Genomic DNA, 12,215 nt, shown 5'->3' on the forward strand with positions numbered 1-12,215 from the left:
CTTCTTTCACTACTGCCAGTAATTTAAACATTCCCATAGAGGTATTTACCTACTACTTCCAAGGTTGTTGTGACATTTGCTGATCCAAAAGTATTATTGGCATAACACATGAACACTCCAGAATCATTAACTCTCGCTGAACTGATAGTCAACGTTGCCTGACGTTCATAATTGAAGTCACCGTGATGCCAGCTATTATATTTCTCCTGTAGTTTAGTCTGCTGGTTTCAGAAAAGGGGAAAAAAAAATGAAGATTACCATGTAATTTATATTCAGAATCTTTCCTAGATAAATTAAAAATAGCAGCAATTAACTTCTCCATATTAGCTTTCATTATACACTACTTAAGTAAGAATAATAAAGCATCATGACAAGTCTGTCATTGGAACACTTCATATTACAGGATTATGTTGAAAGACAGTCATTATTAACGATTGGGAAAAAAATGAAAATTCATTTCTTAACCCTAGGATGTATAATTCCAAATTCTATGCAATGCTAAATTTTAAAAGTTGCTATCTATGAAATATTATGGGATACTGATATTTTGTAATATGAGTCAGCATATTTTCATCATGTCCTGTTATATCTTTTTCTATTCTATGTCCCAACGACTAAGAGCGAACACATTGCTAATAACAATAATATTCTATTTCATTAAAATTTATTATTTGTAAGAATGAAAACAGAATCACAACGTCAACAACTAGCTTGGAAACTCATCCTGCAGTTCTCACCCAGAAGAATCTTGTGAACTACTGAAGGGAGTTCCAAGGTATAAGAAACATCTAAGAACAAGGCCCAAATTATTTAAGCATGAGCTGAAAAGAAAAGGTTGTGAATTTACCCTTGTGATATCACCATCTCACTCATTTTTTGTCTGCAGACAAGACATGGAGAGATTTCTTGTATTTAAAAAGTCATGGGGAAACCATAACATAAGCTACAGCAGCTTTCTGAAAAGATTAAAGAAAGTCGAATATAGCTTTCTGCATCTTCCAAATCTTCTGTAATGTACACACACTCCTATTACAATGGGGAAAAAAAACAACCAATTAAAGTAAAAGGAGCTAATATTGACATGGAATGAGATCAAGGGTGATTCCTTGGCGAGGCTTTGGTAAACCTAATAGAGTTAAAGTATCTGACAGTATTATAAATCAGAAAAATCCTTCTGGAAAGGAGCTTACCAGGATGTTCATACCCTCTGATCAACTGCAGCAAATTTAACTCAAGGAAATTGCTCAACAGAAAATAAAAGCTCCAACATGTTGGTTGTGGTAAAAACTCAGAAACAACCTAAATGTATATCAAGTATAGCATTATGACTATAAGAGAGGTGTTTACCTACTTAAAAAGCACAAATTGAATGTACCTTAAAATTGCAATCATGTGATAATACATATGTATAGGGGAAAAGAGAAAAAAATATGAAAAAATGCAGACTATATAGCATTTATAAGGACTAGACACTTGGGACTACTAAGCATTTGAAATCTGGTAGTCCAAAGTAAGTTGTGTTGTAAATATAAAATATGTCCTGGATTTTGAAGACTTAGTTTTTAAAAAAATGTAAAACACCTAATTAGTAATTTTTATGTTCATTACCTTATGAAATAACATTTTAGACGCACTGAGTCAAATAAAATACATTATTAAAATCAATTTTACCTTTTTTATTTTTTGTAATGTGCCTACTAGAAAATTTAAAATTATATATAAGGTTCATATATTTCTATTACACAGCATTGCTATCTATGATGGTGGGATTATACCTATTTTTTAATGTTATTATGGTTTTACAAATATTTTTACATTAAAGTAACCACACATAAAAGTTGACTGCTGAAGCTGAATGTTTCAAACTAAAAAGATCAGAAACCTGCTTTGCTGTTAACTAATCGTGAGATCTCAGGTAAGTCAAGAGCGTCACTAGTCTTAACTTTTGTTTCTAAAAGGGTATGTGGGAACAAAACTATCTTTAAAGGCTTTTCTAGTTTGTAACACTATGCAGATTTCCTACTACCTCCTTCTAAGAGAGTCTTCTAATAATTGGCAGAAATCTACCATTTACACAGCATAAGATCAATTGTCAAGAAGATGTAAGAGCAAGGTGAAGCAACACTTTCAAACTGGCTTTTCCCAGTTCATAGTTTCACAGACTTCTCCACAAAGGCAGAGTGACAATGGACAGATAACATATCAAAGTCTCAATTTAAGGTATCTTCCTTCTAGTTCTTTCAAGAGCCCAAGAGTCCACAACAGAACTCAAACAGGAACTCTGAACTTGTCAGCGCCGAAAGGAATAGTGCAGTCATAAGAGATGCAGCATGAACATCCAAACCCAAAGCCCATAATTTAGGATACTATCAAAGATTCTGATTACAAGCAAGTAAAAATGTGAGGGTTTAGAGGAATTAAGAAAGCTAACCAACCAAGATTAACAGTATTGAACAAACTCCAAGACTCCCTTGCGCTTAAACAATGGCAACAATGCTAAAAAGTCATTTTACCCTAAATTACATCGTGAGTTAAACTTATTCCAAAGGGTCAGAATAAAATACTATGGATTTTTAAATAATTTGATAGTGCTAATAGTATTCCAAATTAGGCCAAAAGATATCAATAAAAGATTCATGGGTGAACCTTGGCAGACAGCCATGAGCCCCATCTGCAAGTCACACATTACATATTGTTTGCACGTGATTTGGTTTTCCTTAACCCTTGGAGGTGCACACTGGGATTTCCCCAAAGAGCTTCTAACACTGAAGCCTTATCTACCAGCACCAGTGGATTAATTGGGAATGGCATGCAGGGCTCCTGGGAAAAATGGTTCAGAACAAAACTGCCTGGGGCAATTTAATTTCTCATCTCAAAAAAGGGTAATGTTCAAGTTATACAGAGGCTCAAATGCACACCCAGTCTAAATTGTTCTCTCATCTGAAATCAAGGATTATAGAAAGCCAATTAATATGAGATTGTATTCTGTAAGGTTAGACAAAAATCCATACATAAGCTATTGTTTTTATTACATTATGTGATACAAAAACTAAAATGTTTCTCTGAGTCATTGGTTTGAAAGAATAAGTCTATGGTACAATGCATTCTACCAGTCAATGGCAGGCTTCATTTAGCAAGATATCATCCATCACAGGTCTACATGAATATCATCACAATGTCTCTGCATTACGGCAATCACCATGGTTATTTGTTTAGCAAAGAGTTTTTTAAACAGGCATAAAATTGCCAATGTTGAACATGGGGCAGGAGGAGGAAGAGGAGGAGAAAGAAAATATAGTATTTCTTTTTTCCAATGTAATGCATGCATGTGTAATGAATAAAAACCACTGTGATAGCTAATTAACTAGATGGTCAAGACTACTCAAACAAAAATTACTGAAAACTTGGTCAATGAGAAGTTTAAAGCAAAGTATTTGGAAATTAAGACAGTGTAAAAACTCTGCTCTTTGAGTAGGGAGAAAATTTCAATAACTAGCTAAAATTTATTTAAGATATGCCTAACCCAATATCTGAGGTATAATGGCATTGAATATGCGTTTGTTAAATGAATGGGAACGTAAGCATGCCCAGATGTTTCAGACTAAAGGTAACAATTTTATTAATAGTGACTAAAACAAATAGAAAACCATTAGCAACTTAATCTCAGGTAACCAGCCTCAAAGGAGGAAATCAGATCCTTACAAAAAGAAACCCATCTTCAAATGGATAGGCCAATTTGTGGGCGAGGGAAGGGTTTTCTGGTGAATATCTGAGACTGTCTATTCTTTTTAAGTATGGAAGTGGCAACTCTTTTCAATATTTTAAATAGTCTGGCCTAAACAGTATCAACAATAGCTTTAAATCAAAGTATTCATGCAGTTAACCATGTTTTTTAAGTCCCTAACAGAGTTTTTCAAAGAAACAGCATGAAGTAATAACATGAATCTGAAGTTCTCTCAAGTTTCTCAAAATAAATGTATAAAATGAAATTTATTTGTTACTAATAATAAATGTATATATCTCCATGTGGAGGTATGAAAGGGGGAAATATGCAATCCTAACACTCTCCCAGACAATCCACCTCTGACAGACACACTAGCCGAGGCAGTTTCAGGACAGACTCTTCTGAAAGAGAAAACTTATCATCTCCCACAGAGACAGAACAATATGTTGAGAAGAATGAAGCAATTCACTCACCTGACTGTTTTCTCTTTTCCACGTTGAGTACACAGAACTAGACACATCTTTTATTGTGCACGTCACTGTGAATTCTTCCCCTTCCCTAAGAAGATAGCTTGCTTTGGACACAGACACAACAGGCACAGCTTTGAAGGCTAGAATGAAAAGAAATGTGGCCCCTCAAATAATTTGTATTATAGCATGAAATTCTGATTTACCATTTCTCCTCAAATGTGTACAGCTTACTGTGTCATCTTTTAAATAAAATACAAAGCATGGTGCTAACCTATCTGTACTACTTGCATATCTGAAGGTATCAGCAATTAAATCACGCATCCTTCAAGTAAATTGAGTGAAAAAGGCAGAAATGCCCACTGTGAGATTATAATGCTTCTGGAAAATGCTTTTTCCAAACCAAGTAGAAGCCCTAGCATAGGGAAGCCGCTTTAATCTTTACTTCAGACAACCTTGATGGTGTCATGAGGATGTGACCAACAACTACTTATATTCTTTTAAGCAAACAGGCGTCTTTCTCATGCAAATCCTACCCTGCTCACCTCTGGAAATCCCAGGTTTTAAATAATCAAATTTTCCCTAATTTCAATAAGTATCCTTTTTCAAAAGCCTTAATAAAAACTGTACTCAATAGCTGAATGCCAACTGGTGTTGAATTAGATGATCTCTGAGATTTAAAACCTAGATTATCTTCCAGCTAACGAACTATTCTACATAATGGCACAACCATAACAAGTTCCACAGTCAACTGGAATTTTCCTTCTCAGATCTCAAACAGTTTGAGGATGTATTGCAATTGATCAGCTGAAGGGAAAGCCAATTCATATGTCAATAGTAAATCAAAGAATGAATCATCTGCATGCTAATCTTTTCAACCAACATAATTCAAGCTACCCAATGGGTTTCCCTTGGAAGGAGTACTTGATGCAATTATGAAACTTTGGGCTGACTTAAGTCAGTCCAGTCTAAATGCCAATCTATGGCAGATACATTCACCTCTATGAGAGGCAGTCATGGAACTGCCACACAGGGTCAGGACCATGAAATAAACAAACTCAAAAGCAGATGACATTTTTTGAAGCTAGGGGAACTATGAACAGCCAGCTCCCTGATTGACTACACTAAGGTGGACCAACAAGAAGAGAAGTCTTCTTTAGATAAGTGAGTTCTCAACTCCCAGAGGCAGATAAGAAAGAGCCAGTACCTGGCCTCACTTTCAGGATGAATTTTTCCGACAGCACTGACTTGCCCTCCTGGTCCGCGGAACAATGCAGACAGAGCCGATGGTAGGCGCGTTTCACACTTTTGATCATGATGCCCGCCTTGGGGTCAGGAACAAACCTCAAGTCCTTGGGAAGAGGCTTCCCCTGGCACCCCTTGAGGGAATAATTGGTCACTTCTGGGTCTGTGAGAGGACAGCGGACCAGCGTGTCGTTGTCTTCTTTCCCATACAAGGAGCGGTCAACAAGGAAAAGCTTGGCAGGATCTATAGAAGCAATCCAAAATTAGTAGTTGGAATGGCCGGTCACAGACACTGAAAACACTTTTTAAAAGATCTAATATGTTGCCTTTCATGACTAGTGGCCCAAATGGCTGCTTTTTTCTGTGTAAACAAAAGCAAAATTTATCCATCTAGTACAATTGAGAATTAACATTTATTAAACGCTTTCCATGTATCACGCACTAAGCTTGGACCATTACACTTAATCTCATGTAATCTTCAAATTGCCCCTCCCATGATCAGTCTATCATTATTGCCATTTCATAGATGAAACTGAGGTGTCATAAAAGCAACCCTCCTAAAGTGACATGACCTGGAAATGGCTGATTGGAACTCAAACCCAGGTCCAACAGAGACCAACATTTGAGCTCTTAAAACTTTGGGAAAACTTTATTACAACTCCAGAGATCATCTGCCAATAAGCCAGTGTGATGATTCCTAGTGAGAGCAGGAAAGGCTTCCTCCTTCTAACCACTCGGTGCAGGACCCTTTCCAGGGTCCAGAGTCTTTCGGCTTCTAAAGAGAATCCAGAAAACTCTCACCAGGCCACCCAGTACCCATGATAGTTGAGTCTCACTTGATTCATATTCCTCTGAAGAAACATGTAAATGTAGCTTCTGGAAATCAAATAATTTCAAATGCACAAGGGGAGCTTGTGAGTTTCAGGAATGCTGTGGCAAATACGGTAGCCCACCAGGACACTTGTGAGTGAAAGTGAACACTATTAGTGTTTATGACAGGACACCAGGCACAGACTCGGAGGGGCTCAGGCTGACTGGGGCCTTATAGAAGCCAGACAAACCTAATTCCATATACACAATATGCTGCCACCCTCTGCAGTGTAATAATACAGATACATGGTTAGGCCCACAGATTACATTTAAAATCTGTTTTTAAACTGTCCTTTCCATCTGAAACTCAGGTGTTTCACAAGCATGAACTTGACATCATTGAAATAGGTTTGTGTTTTATCCTTAACCTTGACCAATTTTGAAAAAAAGTTTTCCAAGATAAATTATGCATCTCCAAGCCTTACTAATTTATTCTGCAAATAAATGATCTCATGATGGTTGAACTATGGATGGTCCCAGGCCATAGCTAGTTACTGTTTTATCTACTCTTTGTAGGTCACTTGAGTCTAGCTCCTACAATGATGCCCCACCTTCCTTCATTGCTGTAACAGAGATTACTTAAGTATTCAAACATCTTACATTTGTTATAATTAAGGATAGTTCCAAGATACAGAAGATGAATTTCCCTAAAAAGAATGTTTGTGAGCCCTGTTAGAGTGATTTAACCAATTCAACAGTTTTCCTCATTTATTCAATTGTCATGATACTTCATTGCCACCTGGAAATTGCAGAACACCTTCCTGAATGTAAAGAACAGCACATGGATTAGCTCAGCAATTACAGACGCATGCCCTGAGGCGAAGTGGTGACTTACCAGGGTATATCTCTTTGCAGCTACCTACTTCAGAAAGGACAACCGATAAAGTGGAGAGGCACAGTCAAGCTTTAGAGTCAGCTTTATTCGCTCCTGATGGAGCATGTTAGAATTTGTACCATCCTGGCTCCCTAACAATTACGTAAGGAAGACAGAACAGATCATCTTATCCAAATACTGTAGTGAGGAACTGAACTCAGGAGGTACCTAAGATCTCCAATCTAGAATAAAAGTATCCATTATTCATTCACAATACCATGGATAAGGCCTCTCACTCAGGCCTGTTTCAAAGACAGCCCCAGTCCAGGGACACCCAGAACTAGAAAATAGGACTCTATTTCTCCTCCCGTCACTTGGATATGTCCCTTAAGCTGCCAGTGGATCGGTTTTTACATGAACTACAAGATACACCCCTGCCCAGCATGCTTACTCTTGACAAGGCTATCAAAATCACAGACAAATCACTGAACTTGTCACAGGAAATAAAGCATAGAACTCCAACTACCATATTTATTTTTCTTTTGTTTATAAGAGGTCACATTTTTTTCTATGGACAACTCTACAAAGAACCCATGACAGACATAGGATGTTTAGCTGACCAAATTATTTTTCTGAAATTTACTCCTAAAGAGTGGGCCACATCTTTCGAAGTGTCGGTCTGGTTAGGCCTTGAGAGGCCTTCGGTTCCCTGAAGTGTTTTTACTAAGTGGGAGTATCTAGTATCTCAAGGTATTAAAATGCAGCTTTCCCAAAGGGCCTAATTGATTCTCAAGGTTTACTCAAAGCACCAGCACAAATGGGCTAAACCTACTGTAATCTCATTAGGAAGAGTATCACAGTCCTGCAGTCCTCCAGCTGGGGCCATACCCAAAGCCACTATGTATCATATCAAAAGATGGGAGAGAACAGTAAAGAAACATGTGTTTTAGGCCTTCTAGACCCAGCCAGAAATATTTTATCTATGGCTCAGTCATCCATATGTCATCCAAAATTAAGAGCAGGATATTAAATTCTCGAAGGCACAGCACTGCAGAAAGCCAAAGCATTTACCTCTAACAAACACATAAATGGAACTGCTTAAGCCGTGTTTGTTGGTGCAGGTGTATTTGCCGGTGTTGGTGGCTTCTGCCTTTTCTGTGATCCATTCATTCTGCTTATTCTCATTCATTTCATCGAGGATCTCAAAAGTCCATTTGACAAAGCCCGTATCAGTGCATAACAGCCTAATCTCATCGCCCACGCGGACTATTAACTCTGATTTTGCTGGATGGATGGATGGTGGAGACGGTTCCCCTGGACTCGCAGATGGTTGAGAAGAGCCTGCCAAGAAAAACAGAATCATGTTGAGTATGATCTTCTTCCTTGGCGAAATAAAGCACGTCTTCCAATACTGAGTTCCATCTTCTGTGTACTCTACAATAAAAATAGGGCAAAGCTGCCCTGCTATTTATGGCTGAAAAGAGAGTTCTGTCTAAAATTTCTTAAGTTCATCTAGAAAATTATTTTCTCCAACCCTCAATTAATCCTGAGGGTCACATTTGGTCCCCAAGCCAGGATGTGCTGAATGCCCCAGCCTTCTCTGTGCTAAACATACAACTGGGTCAAGTTTTCATTCTGAATATGGGCCATCTTCGCAGTGTGGACATGCAGACACCCAGCTTAGAAACAACAGAAACAAAATCTCACACTATGGGTGGGGGGAAAAAAAAACTACTGGCCTGTCATTCTCTTTGGCAGAATATACATGACCATGACATAGAATAGCTTTTCCTTAAAACTGTGTGAATTCAGTTATTTCTATATAACTCTCTTTACATGGCAATGTTCATCAAAAGAAGAACTATTCACAAATCTCTAAACACTAGGGCAGAAAATGATACACCTGTTTTAACACCCTAATGCCTAAATAGGTTTCCTAGATAGGAAACTATTTAGTTTATAAAGATGCAAACTTTAGGCTCTGAATATGAAACCTGAACCCTAGAAATTTTACAACAGCCAATTCATGCAGCCATGCATGCCTCCATGTATTCAAATACCTATTCATTAATTATCATCTACAAAAGCACCATGCTAGATGCTGGGGAAAAGTCCATGCTAGTGTGACACATGGTCCTAACATACATTTCAGGGTTTAAAGAACAAACTGCTGGCCAGGTGCCATGACTCACGCCTGTAATCCCAGCACTTTGGGAGGCTGCGGTGGGAAGACTGCTTGAGCCTAGGAGTTCGAGACCAGCTTGGGCAACATAGTGAGACCCCCCGCCCAACGCATCTACAAAAACTAGAAAAAACATTAGCTGGGCATGGTAGTGGGCACCTGTATTCCCAGCTACATGGGAGGCTGAGGCAGGAGGATGAGGTGGGAGATCACTTAAGCCCAGGAGGTCGAGGCTGCAGCAAACTGTGATTGCGACACTGCGCTCCAGCCTGAGTGACAGAGTGAGACTGTGTCTCTCTAAAAACAGTAGAACAAACTACTGAAGTAAAACATAGCTATGAGGTTTACTGACAATCTGAAGAAAAAGCAAGAGGTGGGCTGGAATGTAATCACATCATAAGGGCAAAGGAGGAGGAGGAGGAGAAGATGACAGCATGAAGAAAGGGCTGGCAGTGAAGTGAGCACAGAGCCTCTAGAGTTATTCAGAAACCAGCCTGGCTAAAAAACAGGGCACGTGACAGGTGAAACTATGTGGAGTGAAACCAGATCCATCAAGGGTCCTGAACTTCTGGGTGTAAATTCTGGAAAAGTACCTCAGGGACCCTATAGATTCAATCGAGGTTTTTCAGCAGAGAAGTGACATGCACAGTGAGATCCCAGAGAATCAACTAGATTCAAGGAAATGAGTGAAACATGCTGGTCGCAGGCAGAAGTAATGAGAACCTACAGTGAGGAATTCAGAATAAAGAGGAAAAGACACCATAGATTGTCAGAGGAAGGCCGTATCAGCGGGATGAAAAAGCAAAAGGTTGACTCAGGGAAGACCTCAGTGAGGAGGCAGAAGGCAAGGTCCCCAGGTGAGGTGGGCTGGGGCAGTGTGATAACAAGATTCCCTGGGGCCCTCAGTCACCTCTTGCAGAATGGTGAAGGGAATGGTTCATGCACATCAGATTTATGTCCCCTGCCACCATATGCAAGGTTGCAGATGAGGACTGATGTGAGTGAGCCACACAAGTTCAGGATGGCTGAGGATAAGGGATGGGGGCATATTCTGAGGGGAGGGGACATGAGAGGTGTAATTTGCTCACAGGTACAACCTGGCCAGTAATGGGACTTCTCAGCAGTAGGTTGCTTATGACCTGGAATTCAGATGATGGTGGTCCAGTGACACCTTGTGAAGTTAAAAAACAAGATCAGATCATTAAAGAAAAGGGTTTGAGGAACCAACTAAACACTGATCTTAAAGGGCTCTTCCAGCCAAGAGGGTGTAGGAAAGGGTCATGAGAGATTTAAGAAAAAGAACCACCAGGAAGAAAAGGGAGAGAGGCTAAGTGGCAAAGAAGGCAATGCAGTACAAAGTTTCAGACAGGGTGGTGGCTCTAAGGGCAGATGCCACAGTAAGATGTCAGGGAATGAACAAAAGACCCCTCTGGTTACAAAGAGACTGCTGGAAATTCTAAAGTACAATTTCAGTTGAGTGGCAAGTGTCGTTTGCTCCAGGACTACAGGCTGCAAATGCAGACCTCTCCCTTGGGCAGTACAAGACAGAAATAGAGATCTGTAGCCAAACCAGGCTTAAAGGTAAAGAAAACAGGAGACCCCCTCACGTGTGAGATAGAAAGAAGAGCACTTGTGGGTAGGGACAGACCGAAGGTGCTTTATAGGAGGGTGGAAATTGTTTCCTGCAGGTGTGTGTACAGATGACCAATCTCAATTCCTGTTTATTAGCCAAATATTGCCTGTGGTGACATCAACTGTAGCCCCATTATGTCAAGCAAAGTACACCCCAGATCAAAAGACAATAAGTCCAATTATAAGCATTAAATATTATTAGGCAGCAACAACGTCATAAAGGCTATAGAGTGAGACGTTGAGTCCACTAGGTGCAGCATCTAAATGTGGCAGCAAGAGTATGGACATGCAGTGGCCAGGATTATTTTCAGAGTTGTACAGAGCACTAAATAATAAAAACAGAGGCAGCAATAAATAGAGATGCTATTATTTATATTATTTATTCCTTTTAAAAAAGAACAGTTTCCAATGAATGTGCATGATATTGATAGCAAATTTGACCCAATAATTCTTAAAGAATTTATACTGCAATCTATTTCAATCAATTCCATTTTCTCATGGGTTGATCTGATGGATATAGATAATTACAATCCAGTCAAATAAACATCCTTGACTTCCTGAGACACACCAGGCCAATGCAGCTAAGTCTAGCTGTGTGACATGGGCATATCACCCTAACTCTGTGTCCAAGTTTCCACACCTGGAAAATAAGGATAAAAATACCCTCATCTCATAGAGCTTTTCTGAGAATCAAGTGAAGTAACACATGCAAGGAGATTAAAACAGGACTGGATAGTTTTTAATACATGCTATCATAGAAAAGCAGGAAAGCCTTTTAGCATACCAAGCGAGAGCTTGGCTCTTGAGTTAGGACTGTCTAGACTTGCATCTTGGCTCTGCCACTAAGTGCGTAACCCTGAGGCAAGTTCCTACTCAACTCTGCCCTCAGTTTCTCATCTGTAAAGTGGGGATAGTAACAGTACTTATTTTATAAGGCTGTTATGTTAAGCTCTTAGAACTATGCTTGGGTACATGGAAAACACATAATAAACATTAGGCACACTTATTCCAGAAATGGAACTTATTGGCCCTCCAAATCAGTCCGGACTCACCCACTTCCTATGTATGGAAGAGTTTCCATCATCTGCCAAACATGTTCTTACCTGACTTCCCCCTCTCGGGCAGCACATCCTAGCATTCTTTCCTTCAGAGCCCCCTCCACACACCCTGTATCCTTTCCATTCCTGCTGTCCCACCCGAGACCAGCCAACTACTTCACAGAAGTAACATCCTCTCCTAAAAGACTCCCTGCCAGCTGCCACCCACCCCACCCCAACTCAT

The 12,215-nt window shown here is 39.5% G+C and overlaps 1 protein-coding gene across 8 annotated transcripts in view; it reads right to left on the bottom strand.

The window, feature by feature from the left end:
- KIT (KIT proto-oncogene, receptor tyrosine kinase) overlaps positions 1-12,215 on the bottom strand; it is an 82,455-nt gene that overhangs the window by 36,674 nt on the left and 33,566 nt on the right. For 4 of the 8 annotated variants that reach the window (XM_054554009.2, XM_054554007.2, XM_024246425.3 and 1 more), the window contains exons 2-5: positions 8,192-8,461; positions 5,399-5,680; positions 4,198-4,334; positions 50-221 (exon numbers count right to left, since the gene is read on the bottom strand). In XM_054554009.2, the coding sequence (XP_054409984.1) occupies positions 50-221; positions 4,198-4,334; positions 5,399-5,680; positions 8,192-8,461 (861 nt within the window). The remainder of the gene's footprint in view (positions 1-49; positions 222-4,197; positions 4,335-5,398; positions 5,681-8,191; positions 8,462-12,215) is intronic. The other 4 variants (XM_054554010.2, XM_024246428.3, XM_054554008.2 and 1 more) reach the window with 1 other exon arrangement.

Source organism: Pongo abelii, chromosome 3, assembly GCF_028885655.2.
Source record: "Pongo abelii isolate AG06213 chromosome 3, NHGRI_mPonAbe1-v2.0_pri, whole genome shotgun sequence".
NCBI classification, from domain to species: Eukaryota; Metazoa; Chordata; class Mammalia; order Primates; family Hominidae; genus Pongo; species Pongo abelii.